The sequence below is a fragment of the Oryctolagus cuniculus genome, chromosome 11, assembly GCF_964237555.1.
Source record: "Oryctolagus cuniculus chromosome 11, mOryCun1.1, whole genome shotgun sequence".
Taxonomy (NCBI): Eukaryota; Metazoa; Chordata; class Mammalia; order Lagomorpha; family Leporidae; genus Oryctolagus; species Oryctolagus cuniculus.
The window spans coordinates 119,060,434-119,075,059 of NC_091442.1; the positions used below are offsets into that span (position 1 = coordinate 119,060,434).

The 14,626-nt window shown below is 62.3% G+C and overlaps 1 protein-coding gene across 7 annotated transcripts in view; it reads right to left on the reverse strand.

Moving 5' to 3' along the window:
• The window catches only part of EFCAB6 (EF-hand calcium binding domain 6), a 232,372-nt gene that overhangs the window by 52,354 nt on the left and 165,392 nt on the right, over positions 1 to 14,626 (reverse strand). For all 7 annotated transcript variants that reach the window (XM_070053016.1, XM_070053015.1, XM_070053014.1 and 4 more), the window contains 2 exons: positions 13,614 to 13,710; positions 9,397 to 9,515 (listed from right to left, as the gene is read on the reverse strand). In XM_070053016.1, coding sequence (XP_069909117.1) covers positions 9,397 to 9,515; positions 13,614 to 13,710 — 216 coding nt within the window. The remainder of the gene's footprint in view (positions 1 to 9,396; positions 9,516 to 13,613; positions 13,711 to 14,626) is intronic.

Consider the following 14,626-nt stretch of genomic DNA (forward strand, 5'->3'; position numbering starts at 1 on the left):
TAACTCTTTCTCCCTCTCTCTGTAATTCTGCTTTTCAAATAAATAAACAAATCTTTAAAAAAAAAAGTACCAAGCACAGAGGACACAAGGAGGCCTTCCTCTTTCTGGGGTGTCCACGGCTGCTGCAGGGCTGAGCTCCCCGGGGCAGGCGGGCAGACCCCGCAGAGGGGACATTGAACCCAGGAGGAGAAGGGCTGCCGGTTCCCCGAGTCCAGGCTGAGCCCGGGGCTGCGCCTCTCTCCGGGAGCTGCACCAGGACCGTAACCTGCCTCAGGCCTCCCGGGGACGCAACAGTGCAAGTCTGGTGGAGACAGCCCCAGGTGAAGCCCCGAGGCCTCCCCATTCCAACAGGGGGGCTCTGACAGAGCACCCCACGTCCAGGGCACCCCTCTGGGAAACCTCCCTCTCCTGCGAAGTCTTCTTTTGGTAATATTTTAACAGATTTATGTGAAAGGCAAAGTTAGAGACAGGGAGAGATAGGTAGGTAGGTAGGTAGGTAGGTAGGTAATCTTCCATCCGCTGGGTTAGGGTTAGGGGTTAGGGTTAGGGGTAGCTATAGCTAATAGCTATAATGAAGCCAGGGGTCATCCCCGTCTCCTGTGTGTGCTGCAGGAGCCCAGGCACGTGAGCCATGCTCTGCTCTTTCCTGGGTACATTAGCAGGGAGCTGGATCAGAAGAGGAGCAGCCGGGACTTGAACCCACGCCCATGTGGGACGCCAACATCGAAACTGCGGCCTAACTCACTGTGCCTCAGCATTATAGCTCCTAAGTCCTCATCCTGTCCCCCATTCGACAGTGCATTCTTCTACTGATTTGTCTACTTTCATTTTGTTTGCAAGGCAGACAGAGCCAGAGAGAGCGAGCGAGAGAGCGAGAGAGAGAGAGAGAGACAGACAGAGACAGAGAGAGCTCTTCCATCCGCTGTGTGCTTTCCAGAGGCCTGCAGCCGCTGAGGCTGGGTCAGGCCGACGTCCGGACCCGGGAACTCCATCCGGGTCTCCACTGAGTGGCAGGGACTGAACTCCTCGAGCCGTCAGAGCTGCCTCCCAGGGCATGCAGCAGGAGGAAGCTGGAATTGGGGATGGAGCTGGGGCTCAAGCCCACATACTCCGCTACGGGGGGGGGGGGCAGGTGTCCCAGGCATGCACTAACCACTGTGCTCACTCAATGCAGCTCACGGTGCCTGCGTCGGGCGATGGCGCCGCACCCACGTGGGCGTGCAGGGAGGGCCTGTCAGGACTGCTCCCTGGGAGGCCACGCTCAGCTCACGACGGCACCCTGGGCATCGTGACACTGAACTGAATGAAATTCGCTTCCATCCTCATCGCCAAGGAACGGAGGACCGGACGGCACAGCTGCCAGCGAACATGGTCATGAGTGGGAAGAGTATGCGAGTTAACGCCGCACACACAACTCACCCTTCAACACTTGATCCTCTGTGTAGCACTAAAAGTAAAATCGGCTTCCCTGTAAGGTTGACTTTAAAGCGGTTTAGGCACACGCATAAACAGAGGGGCCACGAAGACACGGCCGTTACCGTATGACTCAGTCAGACTGCTCTGTGCATTCAGCGCGCACACGCACGAACGCCGCGGCTGTGCTCGGCTTAGGCTCTCAACTCCGACACATTTCACAGGCAGCTTCGGCCCACTGGCCCCAGACTTGCAGGGCACAAGGTAGGGGGTGTGGGCTGAGCCCTGCTGATGACCCGGGCCGGGCAGCAGGCGCGGACTTGGGGTGTGGGCGTTCTGTGGGGGACGTGTGGAATTCTCGCAGTCACTATCCTGACGGGCGGGCTGACAGCTCCTTGGGACGGGAAGTGTCCACCTGCGCGAGTCCGGATGGGATGGCGCCGCCTGCCTGCCTCGCTGGCTCACCTCCGACAGAGGTGAGCTTCCTCTTAGCGCCCACGGACACGTCCCACACGATCTTCTCTTGCCTGAGCAGAGATCCCGTTCAGCCACCTTTTCCACCTCCAAGCTCTCCCCACCCAGCGCTCTGCAAGCCTGGCACCAGGAGCGTCCCGAGGCCCCTGCCCTGGTGCAGCCGGCGGCAATGACCTCGCTTCCTGGTCAGTGACAACGGCGACACAGGTGCAGCTCGGTCTCTGGACAGCCGAGGGCTGACACAGGTGCTCCTGCAGAGCGGCGCTGTGGCACAAACATGCAACAGATGTGCAGCAGCTGCACGAGCCGTTGGCATCAGGGGTCGCTGTGTCTGCTCTGTCTGGCCTGCCATCTGTGTCCAGGTCACTGTGTCCTGCTCTGTCGGCGTCCAGGGTCTCTGTGTCCGTTCTGTCTGGCCTGCCGTCGGCGTCCAGGGTCGCTGTGTCCGCTCTGTCTGTGTCCAGGGTCTCTGTGTCCTGCTCTGTCTGGCCTGCTGTCTGTGTCCAGGGTCACTGTGTCTGCTCTGTCTGGCCTGCTGTCGGCATGCAGGGTCACTGTGTCCGCTCTGTCTGGCCTGCTGTCGGCGTCCAGGGTCTCTGTGCCCTGCTCTGTCTGGCCTGCTGTCAGCATGCAGGGTCTCTGTGTCCTGCTCTGGCTGGCCTGCTGTCGGAGTCCAGGGTCGCTGTGCCCTGCTCTGTCTGGCCTGCCGTCTGTGTCCGGGGTCGCTGTGTCCACTCTGTCTGGCCTGCCGTCCATGTCCAGGTCACTGTGTCCTGCTCTGTGTCCAGGGTCTCTGTGCCCTGCTCTGTCTGGCCTGCCGTCTGTGTCTGGGGTCGCTGTGCCCTGCTCTGTCTGGCCTGCTGTCGGCGTCCAGGGTCTCTGTGCCCTGCTCTGTCTGGCCTGCCATCTGTGTCCAGGGTCGCTGTGTCCGCTCTGTCTGGCCTGCTGTCGGCGTGCAGGGTCTCTGTGCCCTGCTGTCTGGCCTGCCGTCTGTGTCTGGGATCACGGTGTCCTGCTCTGTCTGGCCTGCTGTCTGTGTCCAGGGTCACTGTGTCTGCTCTGTCTGGCCTGCTGTCGGCATGCAGGGTCTCTGTGCCCTGCTCTGTCTGGCCTGCCGTCTGTGTCCAGGGTCGCTGTGTCCTGCTCTGTCTGGCCTGCTGTCGGCATCCAGGGTCTCTGTGTCCTGCTCTGTCTGGCCTGCTGTCTGTGTCCAGGGTCGCTGTATCCGCTCTGTCTGGCCTGCTGTCGGCGTCCAGGGTCTCTGTGCCCTGCTCTGTCTGGCCTGCTGTCTGTGTCCAGGGTCGCTGTGTCCGCTCTGTCTGGCCTGCTGTCTGTGTCCAGGGTCGCTGTGTCTGCTCTGTCTGGCCTGCTGTCAGCATGCAGGGTCTCTGTGCCCTGCTCTGTCTGGTCTGCTGTCTGTGTCCAGGTCACTCTGTCCCACTCTATGTCCTGGATTGCTGTGCCCGCTCTGTCTGGCCTGCTGTCGGCGTCCAGGGTCACTGTGTCCGCTCTGTCTGGCCTGCTGTTGGCGTCCAGGGTCACTGTGCCCTGCTCTGTCTGGCCTGCTGTCAGCGTCCAGGGTCTCTGTGTCCTGCTCTGTCTGGCCTGCTGTCAGCGTCCAGGGTCTCTGTGCCCTGCTGTCTGGCCTGCCGTCCGTGTCCGGGGTCGCTGTGTCCTGTTCTGTCTGCGTCCGGGGTCACTGTGTCTGCTCTGTCTGGCCTGCCGTCTGTGTCTGGGGTCGCTGTGTCCTGCTCTGTCTGGTCTGCTGTCCGTGTCCAGGTCACTGTGTCCCACTCTATGTCCTGGATTGCTGTGCCCACTCTGTCTGGCCTGCTCTCCGGCATGTCCTTCATAGCCTTTCAACAAGGGGTGCTTTACATCCAGAGTCGAGGTCAGAGGGTGCCTAGGACGCCAGGCACTCCCCTGGAAGGGCCCGGCGCTGGGACAGCCTGTCCGCGCCCGGCTCCATGACACACGCAGGGCCCTGTCCTGGGTGCATCTGCATCTGCGTCTGCTTCTATCCTGGCCTCCCCCCACCTCCGGCTGCTTCCCCTGGCTGACGACTGCTGATCAAGTCTGCACTCAGGTGCTGTGCCTCCTGGGAGCCTCTCCTGAGCACCCACCGGCACAGCTGTCATTGTCACAGTTGTCACCTGTTCATCTCGCGCTGAGCACACTGGGCCAGGGACTCCTTTGTCTCCGGGCGCCCAGACTCCAGCACAGGGCCTGGCAGGTGGACGGTTTCGTAGACTCACTGCTCCATGGCTGATGGGATGAGGGATTCCATCTGGCCACTTACTCTCCGCAAAACTCACTGGTCCCAAAATCTCCTAACCTGGCTTCGGTGAGCAGGTTCCCCTCAGGCTTGGAGGGCCTCATTCCTTAACCCTCTGTGAGCCGGCCCGTGCCTTCTGCGCCCACTTAACACCCGCACGCTCCCCAGTCTGCGAGCCCCCGTGCGGCTGCCTGGGGCCCTGAGATGCTGCGGCCACTAGGTCCTCTAGCCGCTGAGTGGAGGGGCCTGTCCGCAGGAGCCTGCATGGGAGCAGACTGGGTGACAGGGAATCAGACGCAGACGGGCTGAGCCACTGGGACTTGGCGGGGGAGGGGCGGGTCGATGAGACCCTCCAGACCAATCCACGCCCTCCTCCCTGCACACGCACTCTGCAGCCGGCAGCCCTCTGTAGACGCCAGGCCACTGGGAGCCCCACCCTGGACTGTGAACCCTAGAACTTGAGCTGAAATAAACCTCCTTAAGCTAGCTCCCTGCAGAGTTTCAGCCAACGCGACAGAGCTGACAAATGCAGCCGGAGCCTTCCAGAAGGAGCGGGCACTGACGTGATCAGACATTTTCTCCCCAAATCCGTCTCCCCCTCTGCTCCAGTGCGCTGCCTCCGTGTGCCGAGCACTCTGTGTGCACTGTAACCTGTCGCGGTCACGGTGCCCTGGCTGGAGTGCAGGCGCCGATCCGGCAGAGCCCTGAGCTGCGGCCGCTCGGCCACTCAGGCTGCCCTCACCTCTGTGCCCGGGCCACCGGCACGGACCCCGGAGGCACCCGTCCCCTCCCCCACACACCTCGCCTGCCTGGCCGCTCATCCTCACCCCCCGCACCTCCCAAACCGTCCCCACCCTCACTTCCAGTCCTGCACCACCAGGACGCTCACGGCTCCTCTGCTGGGAACACGCGGTGGCCCAGCTCCTCAGGCCTCCGCCTGCCCGTGCCAGGACGACCTTCTAGAATGCTGGCCTGTGTGGGCAGCTTCCCTAGTAACCTGTGGTCTTCGTGACGAGGTCCCCCGTGTCCTGCCCCCTCCCGCCACCCTGCTGCCTCCTCCTGGCTGCTCCCGCTGCCAGCCTTCCCTCCCCCCCCATGCAGCTGTCTTGGACTGCGGCCCCTCCCTTGCTGTTCAGGGAGCTGCTCCCAGGATGCTGGCCCCCCCCCCCCCCGGAAGGTGGAGCAGGCAGAGCTGCGCTGCTGCCTGGGGCATCTCCAGTGGGGGCAGTGGTCACGGCTTCTGCTCAGCGCATCGGCTGGAACCCTGGCGGCTTCCACCACGGCACCAGCGGCACCTGGCCGGGCGGGCTGTGGGCCCCAGCACTGGGTGGGGGCGCAGCTTCCAGCCCTGGGGTGGCCCGCCCCCGTCTCCGGCTCTGCCAGCCCCTACAGCAGCGGCTTTCCAGACTTTCGGCCCTTCCCACGCCTCGGCCGCCACCTCCTTCCTGCTTCCTGTTTTCTGGCCTGGGTGCTGACACCCTGCCCCTCCCCCCACCCAGGGAAGTCCCCTGTGGTAAACCCAGCTCCCCGCGCTCTCTTCCTTCCTGGTGTGCAGACCGCTTCTCCCAGGCCCCCTTGCACCCGAATGGATTCTGCCTAACAGAACCTGAGCACAGCGACGGCCATGTTTCCAGGCCTGGCCCTGACCGCTCTCCACAGGCCAAGCCAAAGGCCCGGGGGTGGTGGGACGGCTGGTTCCTGAATGGTCCTGGGGTGGAGCTGCCCCCACCCCACCCTAGATCCTGCTGTCATTTGTGGGGAGCCACAGAGACGCCAGCCCCATGGGCCTACCCTGACCAACACGTCGCCCAATTAACTCAGCGTAAAAGTCACAGTAAAGCGTTGGTGTCACAGATGGCAAGGGCCGTGGAGACGGATGGTGGTGACGGTTGGTGGTAATGGTGATGGATGCAGCAGCCGGCACTGCGGCGTGTGGGCTAAGGTGGCAGCATCCCATGCTGGAGTGCTGGTTCCAGGCCCAGTGGCTCCAGTTCTGATCCAGCTCCCAGCTAAAAGCACCCAGGAAGTGCTCGGGCCTCTGCCACCCACGCAGGAGACCCGGAGGGAGTCCCGGGCTCCCGGCTTTGGCCGGCCCAGACCTAGCTGTTTTGGCCCAAAAATGCTGGGGAGTGACCAACATGTGGAATCTCTCTCTCTGCCATTCTGACTTTTAAACAAATAAATCTTTTTTTATTTGAAAGTCAGAGTTACACAGACAGAGAAGGTGAGGCAGAGAGAGAGAGAGAGAGAGAGGTCTTCCATCTGTTAGGTCACTCCCCAAATGGCCACAACGGCCGGAGCTGAGCCAGTCTGAAGCCAGGAGCCAGGAGCTTCTTCCAGGTCTCCCACATGGGTGCAGGGGCCCAAGCACTTGGGCTATCTTCTACTGCTTCCCCAGACCATTGCAGAGAGCTGGAGCAGAAGAGGAGCCGCCAGGACTTGAACCGGCGCCCATATGGGATGCTGGCACTACAGGTGGTGGTTTTACCCACTACACCACAGTGCCGGCCCTAAACAAACAAATCTTTTAAAACAACCTTTTAAAACAAACCTTTTAAAACACAACTGAGCGGCGTGCTATGCAGGTGAATTTCACACACTATGTATTTTAGCAGAATCTGAACAGTTGAAAAACAAGCGACTAAGAAAATCCCAAATCAATACCCATTTGGTTTTCAAAGTGTCAGTGCAGCGGGCAACGCTCCTAAGGGAAGTTGCCCGTGCGAGGCGGTAACACCAGGACGGCAGGCATGGACCCGCAGCACTCACGGGGAGCTGCGTCCTTTCGCCCAGAGACGAGGGAAAGCACGGTCACAGAAGGACCCAAAGGGCACCGAGGTGACCCCAGCAGGGGGTTCCTGGGACTGGACAGGGAGGGACCGAGTGCAGGGAGGGGGCGGAACCCTCACACCGCGCCGGACTCCCCCCACCCCACCCCCGTGGCCTTGGATTCCGAGCACAGCCAGGCTCTCTGCACACGGGGGCCTGGGTGCCCCCTGCAGGCACCCCAGTGGGACAGCCCCAATGGCAGATGAGCCACGCAGCAGGGCGTGGCTCAGGACACGCGGCAGGGCATGGGGCAGGGCGTGGGGTAAGGCGTGGGGCAGGACTCAGGCCCTCGCCTCCAGCTGCAGAGCTGCCCTGCCATCCGTAGGGCGTGAGGTCAACCCGACCGCAGCCCACCGGACGCGGACTGCACGTGGTTTTCAGCACAGGGCCAGATCTGTGCGTTCCACCCCCATGGACGCAGATGTGTGAAGACTCTCACCATGGCAACAGGGTGTCCACCTCCAGCCAAAACGGGAACGGGTTCTGTTCCACCCTCCCCCTCCACGTGGGGACCCACAGCCCCAGCGTCTGGCTCAGGGACTGCCTGCACCATGACGGAGGTGGCGCTCTCCCAAACCACACCCACACCCCTGCCCGACCTGTGGCCGGACCCCACTTCCCAAACCAGGCTCGGTTCACATCACAGCACCGCCCACCTTCCACGGCTTCCCAGTGCCGGGCTCTCCACACCCCCGACAAGGAGCTTGGAGAGCGTGCCAGCCTTGCCCCGCCTCACTGCGGACCATGCACCCCTGCTGGGTCCCTGACCCCCTCAAATCCCAGCTCATCATCACCCCATCCCGACAGCTTTGTGACCCTGTGGCCCCAGGGTTAACATGTTCAACTCATAGGCCACTGGACGTGCTCAGAGCACCTGGGCAGCACGAGCCCCGGGCGTCCCTGAGAACACGGCCCGTGCCCGGGCAGCCCCTGACACGGAGCCTGGAGCCTTGCCCGGGAGGCTACAGGGCAGGAGGGCCGCACGGAGCTCCACGTTCGATCTGCAGAGGAGACTGGACAGGGAGTCCAGCCTGGACCCTCGAAAACAAGGGAAGTGTGAGACTTCCAGGAGCTTTTCTACGTCAGACGCACGGCAGCCACTGAACACTAAACTCGGCCGACACTGCAGCGGAGGCAAAGCTAAGAAATGCCAGGAATGGCGCCGTGAGCGTGCATCTGGCGTGGGCGGGCAACGCTGGCTCCTGTGCTGGGGAGCGCGCGTGGCCCCCAACACGTGACGCAGAAGGAAGCAGGGCCGGGGAGGACCTGGAACCTGGAACCGCACGGAGCCGCCATGCGCCATGAAACTCAGGACGTCCACGCGGGGGCTGACCCAAACCAGCTCCGCGTGAAGCACAGCTCGGAACCCGAAACCAGCGCCCACCCTGTTTCAGCTTCAGAGACCCTGGTCACCCTCCACGTTACCGAGCCTGGCTGTTTCCTTCTTGGCAAATGACCCGGCTGACTGCCGCCCTCGGGCTGTGGGAGGAGCCTGTCCTGCTCACAGAGGGCCCGAGGGCCCAGGGCTCAGCCTCTGGAGAGAGACAGTGCAAGCACGGCTCCGCCCCCTCGGTCCTCAGGACAGGCGACAAGTGCTGTTACACCTGCCGCTTCCCAGGTTCTTGGAGGCCAGCCTGTCCCCACGCTGCCTGCCCCCCACGCTGCCTGCCCCCCACATTGCCTGCCCCCCACAGCTGCCTGTCCCCCATGCTGCCTGCCCCCCACGCTGCCTGCCCGTCCCCTACGGCTGCCCGTCCCCTACGGCTGCCTGTCTCCTACGGCTGCCTGTCCCCCACATTGCCTGTCCCCCACAGCTGCCTGTCCCCCACGGCTGCCTGTCCCCTACGGCTGCCTGTCCCCCACGCTGCCTGTCCCCCACACTGCCTGTCCCCCACGCAGCCTGTCCCCCACGCAGCCTGTCTCCCACGCTGCCTGCCCCCCACGCTGCCTGTCCCCCACATTGCCTGTCCCCTACAGCTGCCTGCCCCCCACAGCTGCCTGTCTCCCACGGCTGCCTGTCCCCCACACTGCCTGCCCCCCACGCTGCCTGTCCCCCACATTGCCTGTCCCCTACAGCTGCCTGCCCCCCACAGCTGCCTTCCCCCACGCTGCCTGCCCCCCACGGCTGCCTGTCCCCCACATTGCCTGCCCCCACATTGCTTGCCCCCCATGCTGCCTGTCCCCCACGCTGCCTGTCCCCTGCGGCTGCCTGCCCCCCACATTGCCTGTCCCCCACGGCTGCCTGTCCCCCACGCTGCCTGCCCCGGGGAAGGTGGAACGAGGAAGGAGACACAGGACCCGGGACGGGAGCCCACCCGGAGCCCCCGCGTCCCCCGGCTTTGCTGCCCCAAGGGACCCGCCACTGCCAGACGGGAAGGCAGTCGCGGCCTCCAGACGCTGCTCACCTCTGCCAGAGCTTCTCGAATTCGCGCGGCGTGAGCGGGATGTCGAAGCCGTACAGGGCGTTCTTGATGTCCCGGCGCCGCAGGATGCCGTTGCCCTCGTTGTCGGTCTCGATGAAGTTCTGGGGTATCACAGGGCACCGTTCAGTGACGCGGACAACGGCCGGGCCGAGGGCTTTCAGGGGAGTCCCTGGGACACCTGTGGGGCTGCCCTCCACTGCCAGCCAGGTGACGGGGCCCCCAGGAGCCAGCACGGTGTCCTGGAAACAGAGCCTTCAGGGGCCACCTGGGTCCTCCTCGCCACCAACCCGGCCAGACCCGGCAATGCGGTGAGGTGAGCACCCTGACAGCCAGGGCGGCGGCCGGGCTGGCCCTGGGCGGGGAGGGGAGGTGCTGGGCGCTGGGTGCCAGCTGGTGGGCTGACGGGGGACGGCCATTCCCCAAGCCCCCAAGGCGTGCACACAGCGTCTGTCTGGGCATTCGCAGTAGCACACGTGGTGCTCAGGCTGTGGTGGATACCATGGCTACGGCATCCCTGGCAAGCGTCAGCACACGTCCTGGCGCGACAGCAACGCGTGCCCCAAGATCAGGAGCGGGACGGGGTCTCGCTACCGCCCGGCACCGTGCTGAGGTCTCTGCCTGTTTGCAAACTGTTTCCTGGCTTCTTGTTCCTACCCTAGGCTGAGGGAAAGAACCCACGAGACTCGCTCTGGCAACGCCCTCCCCTCCGAGACCAGGAACAGCTTCCAGGCCACAGCCGGAGCTCCCGTGGCCACCAAGGAAGAGACGACTCGGCGTGCGGGCTCCAGGACGCCCCAGCAGACGTGACAACAATGAAGCCCGGGGGAGGAAAGTCGCTCGGTGCAGCAGCCGCCAACGCGGTGCGCCCAGTCTGCCGCCAGACCCCGCTCCCGCTCGCTAGCGTGGATTACGAGTCGGCCGTGGGCCTAGGACCGCGAAGGCAGGGCCAGGTCTGTGACGGACCCTCGCAGAGGATTTCAAAGTCCTGTTAAAAACGTCCAGCAGGCCTGACGTGCAAGAAGCCTGGGAGTCGTCACCGTCTTGACGACAAGCAGAAATCAAACAAAACTGGAAATCAGCAAAGGAAGTGGGGTCGCAGGGAAAACCTCGGTCCCCCAGCTGCAGGCACAGGCGAGTGAACACAGGAACCACGGCTCAGCAGGGCACACAGCCCCGAGCAAACGAAACCTCCAGAGGCGGGAGCCGAGAGAACAGAATGCGAGCAGCACTACCCACTGCCAACGGCAGACGCAGACGATGCAACCCAGGGACCAGGGCGTAAAAGTCCTCAACACCGGCCAACTGAATCTAACAAAGTGCAGAATTACACACCTCCGCCCGGCGGGCGCCAAGACTGGACACCAGTTCATGAATTCCATTGCATCAACAGAGAAAATAAGAAAAAATTCATAATCACACCAACAAATGCAGAAAAAAAGTGTGACAAAACCCAGTTCCCAGTCACGACGGTCACCCTGTTGGTGAGAATGGGAGAGAAATCCCGCGACTTGGTCCAGGAGATCTGTCCACCTCCACACCTCATCTCCGACTTGACTGTGAGGCGCCGGAAGCTTCCCACCAGAGTGGGCACAGGGCAAGCCTGTCTCCCACCACTGCATTCCCACGCTGCACTGAAATCCTGCTCAACGCATTAAAGCACACAGTTAGGCAAGGAGAAACATGTTTTCCGATGTATGCTCGCCCTGCAGAAAATACAGGGGAACCGACACCCACCCCACCTTGCTGAAGCTGATAAGCGGTTCGGCCAAGGTTGCAGGATACGTGCCCGACACACGGAAGTTGGTCGCTTTCCTATACATAGCGATGACCAAGTGGAATCTGAGATGAAAACACTGCCATTTTCATTAGCACACACACACAAAGATGGCATACGTGGCAGCAAATCTAACAAACTGTGCGTAAGATCTCCATGAGGACACCAGCACGCGCCCATGAAAGAAACCAAGGAGCCGAGTGAGGAGATGTCCCACGTTCCCGGTCACGGACAGGAAGACCTGCACCTTCGAGGCGTCGCTCCTCCCACCTCCGTGTAGGTTCAATGCGAAGGAACCGAGACCTCAGCGAGTTATTCTGTGGACAGCGACAAACTGCTGCTACGGTTTATAAAGGCAAAGGGTCCCTGAGCACCAGTGTGATACTGAAGGGAGAGCAGAGGTGGAGGGCTGGGGGGGGGCCTTTATTACAGAGACTGTGGGCGGGACCGTGTGATAGGGGTGGAGAAGACACTGGACAGGAGGGAGCCACACCAGTGTGATACTGAAGGGAGAGCAGAGGCGGAGGGCTGGGGGGGTGGTTATTACAGAGACCATGGGCGGGACCGTGTGATAGGGGTGGAGAAGACACTGGACGGGAGGGAGCCACACCAGTGTGATACTGAAGGGAGAGCAGAGGCGGGGGGCTGGGGGGCGGGACCGTGTGATAGGGGTGGAGAAGACACTGGACGGGAGGGAGCCACACCAGTGTGATACTGAAGGGAGAGCAGAGGCGGGGGGCTGGGGGGCGGGACCGTGTGATAGGGGTGGGGAAGACACTGGACGGGAGGGAGCCACACCAGTGGCGCCATCGACGCTCTTTCCTGACAAAAGGGGTAAAGGCGAAGCGGTGGAGAACAGGCAGCTTTTGCCACCAACTGTCCTGGAACCCCCGGACGGCCACACACAAAACCACTCAATCTGCACAGACCTCCCACCTTCCAGAAAAGCTGACTCAACGGGGCCCCAACCCAAACGTGAAACACAAACTCGTGGAGGACAACAGGATGCCCACCTGGCCTTGCGCCTGGCGGTGACCTTTCAGATGCGGTCCCTGAGAACTGGCCATCTGGATTTCATCAAAGCTAAAAATGTCTGTGCGTGGGAGCCGCTGTCAAGAAAAGGGAAGATGAGACGGGAGGAAGTGTTTGAGGAAGGCCTGTCTGAGGCAGGATGGTGGCCCAAACGCCACTAAGAATTCACAACGCCACGGCAAGAAAATACATGATCCTGAAAATAAAAATACGGGCCACAGGCCTCGGCGAACACCTCGTTACAAAGGTACGCAAGTGGCAAATCACGTCACCAGGGAGATGCAGACTCATCCAACAGTGAGCTCTCACCACACTCCTATTAGAGCCAAAACCCCGGGCCCCGACGGCAGTGGACGCTGGCCGGCAGGTGGAGCCACGGGAACTCTCTCTGGTTCCATGGAGGACCAAGGCCAGGAGGCCAGGAGCAGTGCAGCGGGCAGAGGGGTGCAGTCCCCCGGGAGGAGGGGGCGCAGGTGAGAGGAGGGGCTGCCTGCAGAGCAGGGGGCTCTTTCAGCAGCCAGTGAGGCAGGGAAGGTGGCACCCACACTGCTTCCCCGGCTCGGGCACATGGGGTGCCCTCCTGCCCCCCACTCCTCACCCGTGGGGCAGGCGGGCTTCGGCCCATGGGATCGGCCGGCCTGGGCCAGCACAGTCACTCCATGGAGGGCAGTGGCCAGAATGGAGGCAGCCCCGGGGGCTTCTCAGGAGAGAGAGAGAGAGAGAGAGAGAGAGAGAGAGAGAGAGAGAGATGGCATCGCACCACACACACACACACACACACACGGGCCCGCAACAGGCAGAGAGCGAGAGCGGATGGCGGAAGGAAAGGCGCCAGGCCGGGGAATTCACGGGGTGGAGTGAAAGGCTCGCGGGAGGCGGGTGGGAAAGCACTGCTGACAGGGCGTGGGGTCCTGTTGTGCCGCAGGACGTGAGCTGAGAGCCCAGACCCCGGGATGGCCGCAGTCCCAGCAGGCAGAGCGGCCGCCGTGGCTCTGGGATTACAGTCACGGACACACCACTGCCCCGGGAGGGCGTCGGCCTCCAACTCCGGCCAGACAGGGAGGCCTGGCTCTCCCGGGCGCACCTGCCTAGCTCTGTACAACCACGCACCACGGCGTCTCGCGGTTCTCACTGGAATTGTCCGTTCAGATCAGGCCTGAAGTGACGCCAGGAATCCCTGTCCGCGCACCTCCTACAGCCACTCCCTCCCTGAACGCCAGTGGACCGTGAGAGTGAGTGCGAAGTTAGGCTGAGAGAGTCTTTAAGGGCACGGGCGGCCGCCGACTTCCGCAACCGGCTCATCCTGCGGCCCGCGACCCGGAGGTGGCTCATCCTGCGGCCCATGACCCGGAGGCGGATCTTCCCTCCCCCAGGGAAGCGGCCGCGTTCTTACCTTGGACAAGTCTGCCCATCTGTTCTTTGCTTTGGTCACAAGGTACTGATGAGCCTGCTCGCAGGCGAGATCTGAGTCCGCGACCCTCTGTTTGAGTCTTTAAAGAAAGAAATGAATGACGGCGTTTGCATCTGACGGGCTCATTAATCTCTCGGGGGTTCCCGCACCCCTGCCCGGTCCCCCACGTCTGGCCCAGCTTAATTCTGGAAACGCAGCCTTGCTTCCCAGCTGTGTCAGGGGAGTCCTCGCAAAGTCCGAAAGCCCTTGTTTATTCTCAGATAAGCGCTATTCAGTTTTTTTTTTTTTCCTGCAGCACATGAAATATCAGAACTCAATTATTCTTGGTGGAGGAAAGAAAAAAAAGTGAACCCACGATATAACCTTAAACATCTCTGGAAGAAAATGACTCAAAACTTTTATTTCTGAACGTGCGGGCCGGAGTGAGGGTGCCGCGGGCAGCAGGCGGCCACGCGGATGGCAGATCTCAGCTCGTTCTCCGAGGGGAGGCTGTGGGGTCCATCTATTTGTTTTTTATCTCCTCACAGGATGCTGGACACCAAGGACACCTTAAAGGAGGCTGCATGCTCACAGCCCCCGGGGAGACCACAGGAGGCCTGTGGCTGAAGGAACTGGTGGTGCCCCAGATTTCTCCTCCCCGAAAACCAAACAGGGGGTGAGAACGGCGTGAAGCCCCTTCGAACATCCCCCACCCCCGGCCCGGCCTCTGCTCACTGGGCTGCCCGCCCCGACTCGGCGCCGTCGGCTCCGGCTCCTTCCCCTTCCCGGGCGCCACCCCTCCGCGTGTCCCCAGCTACAACCTCTGCTGCACCACGGGCACCCTGGCCTCACCTGCTTTTCTGTGCCATCCTCTCCAACTGCCTACCGGACTCCACAGAACCCTGGAATTCCCAGAGAGGAAAGGGACCAGTGCACCAGCCCGGCCCCACCACCACTGCACACCAGGGAGGGGCGGCTGACGGACTACGCTTCCTTTTCACAGCTTTTTCTTAGAA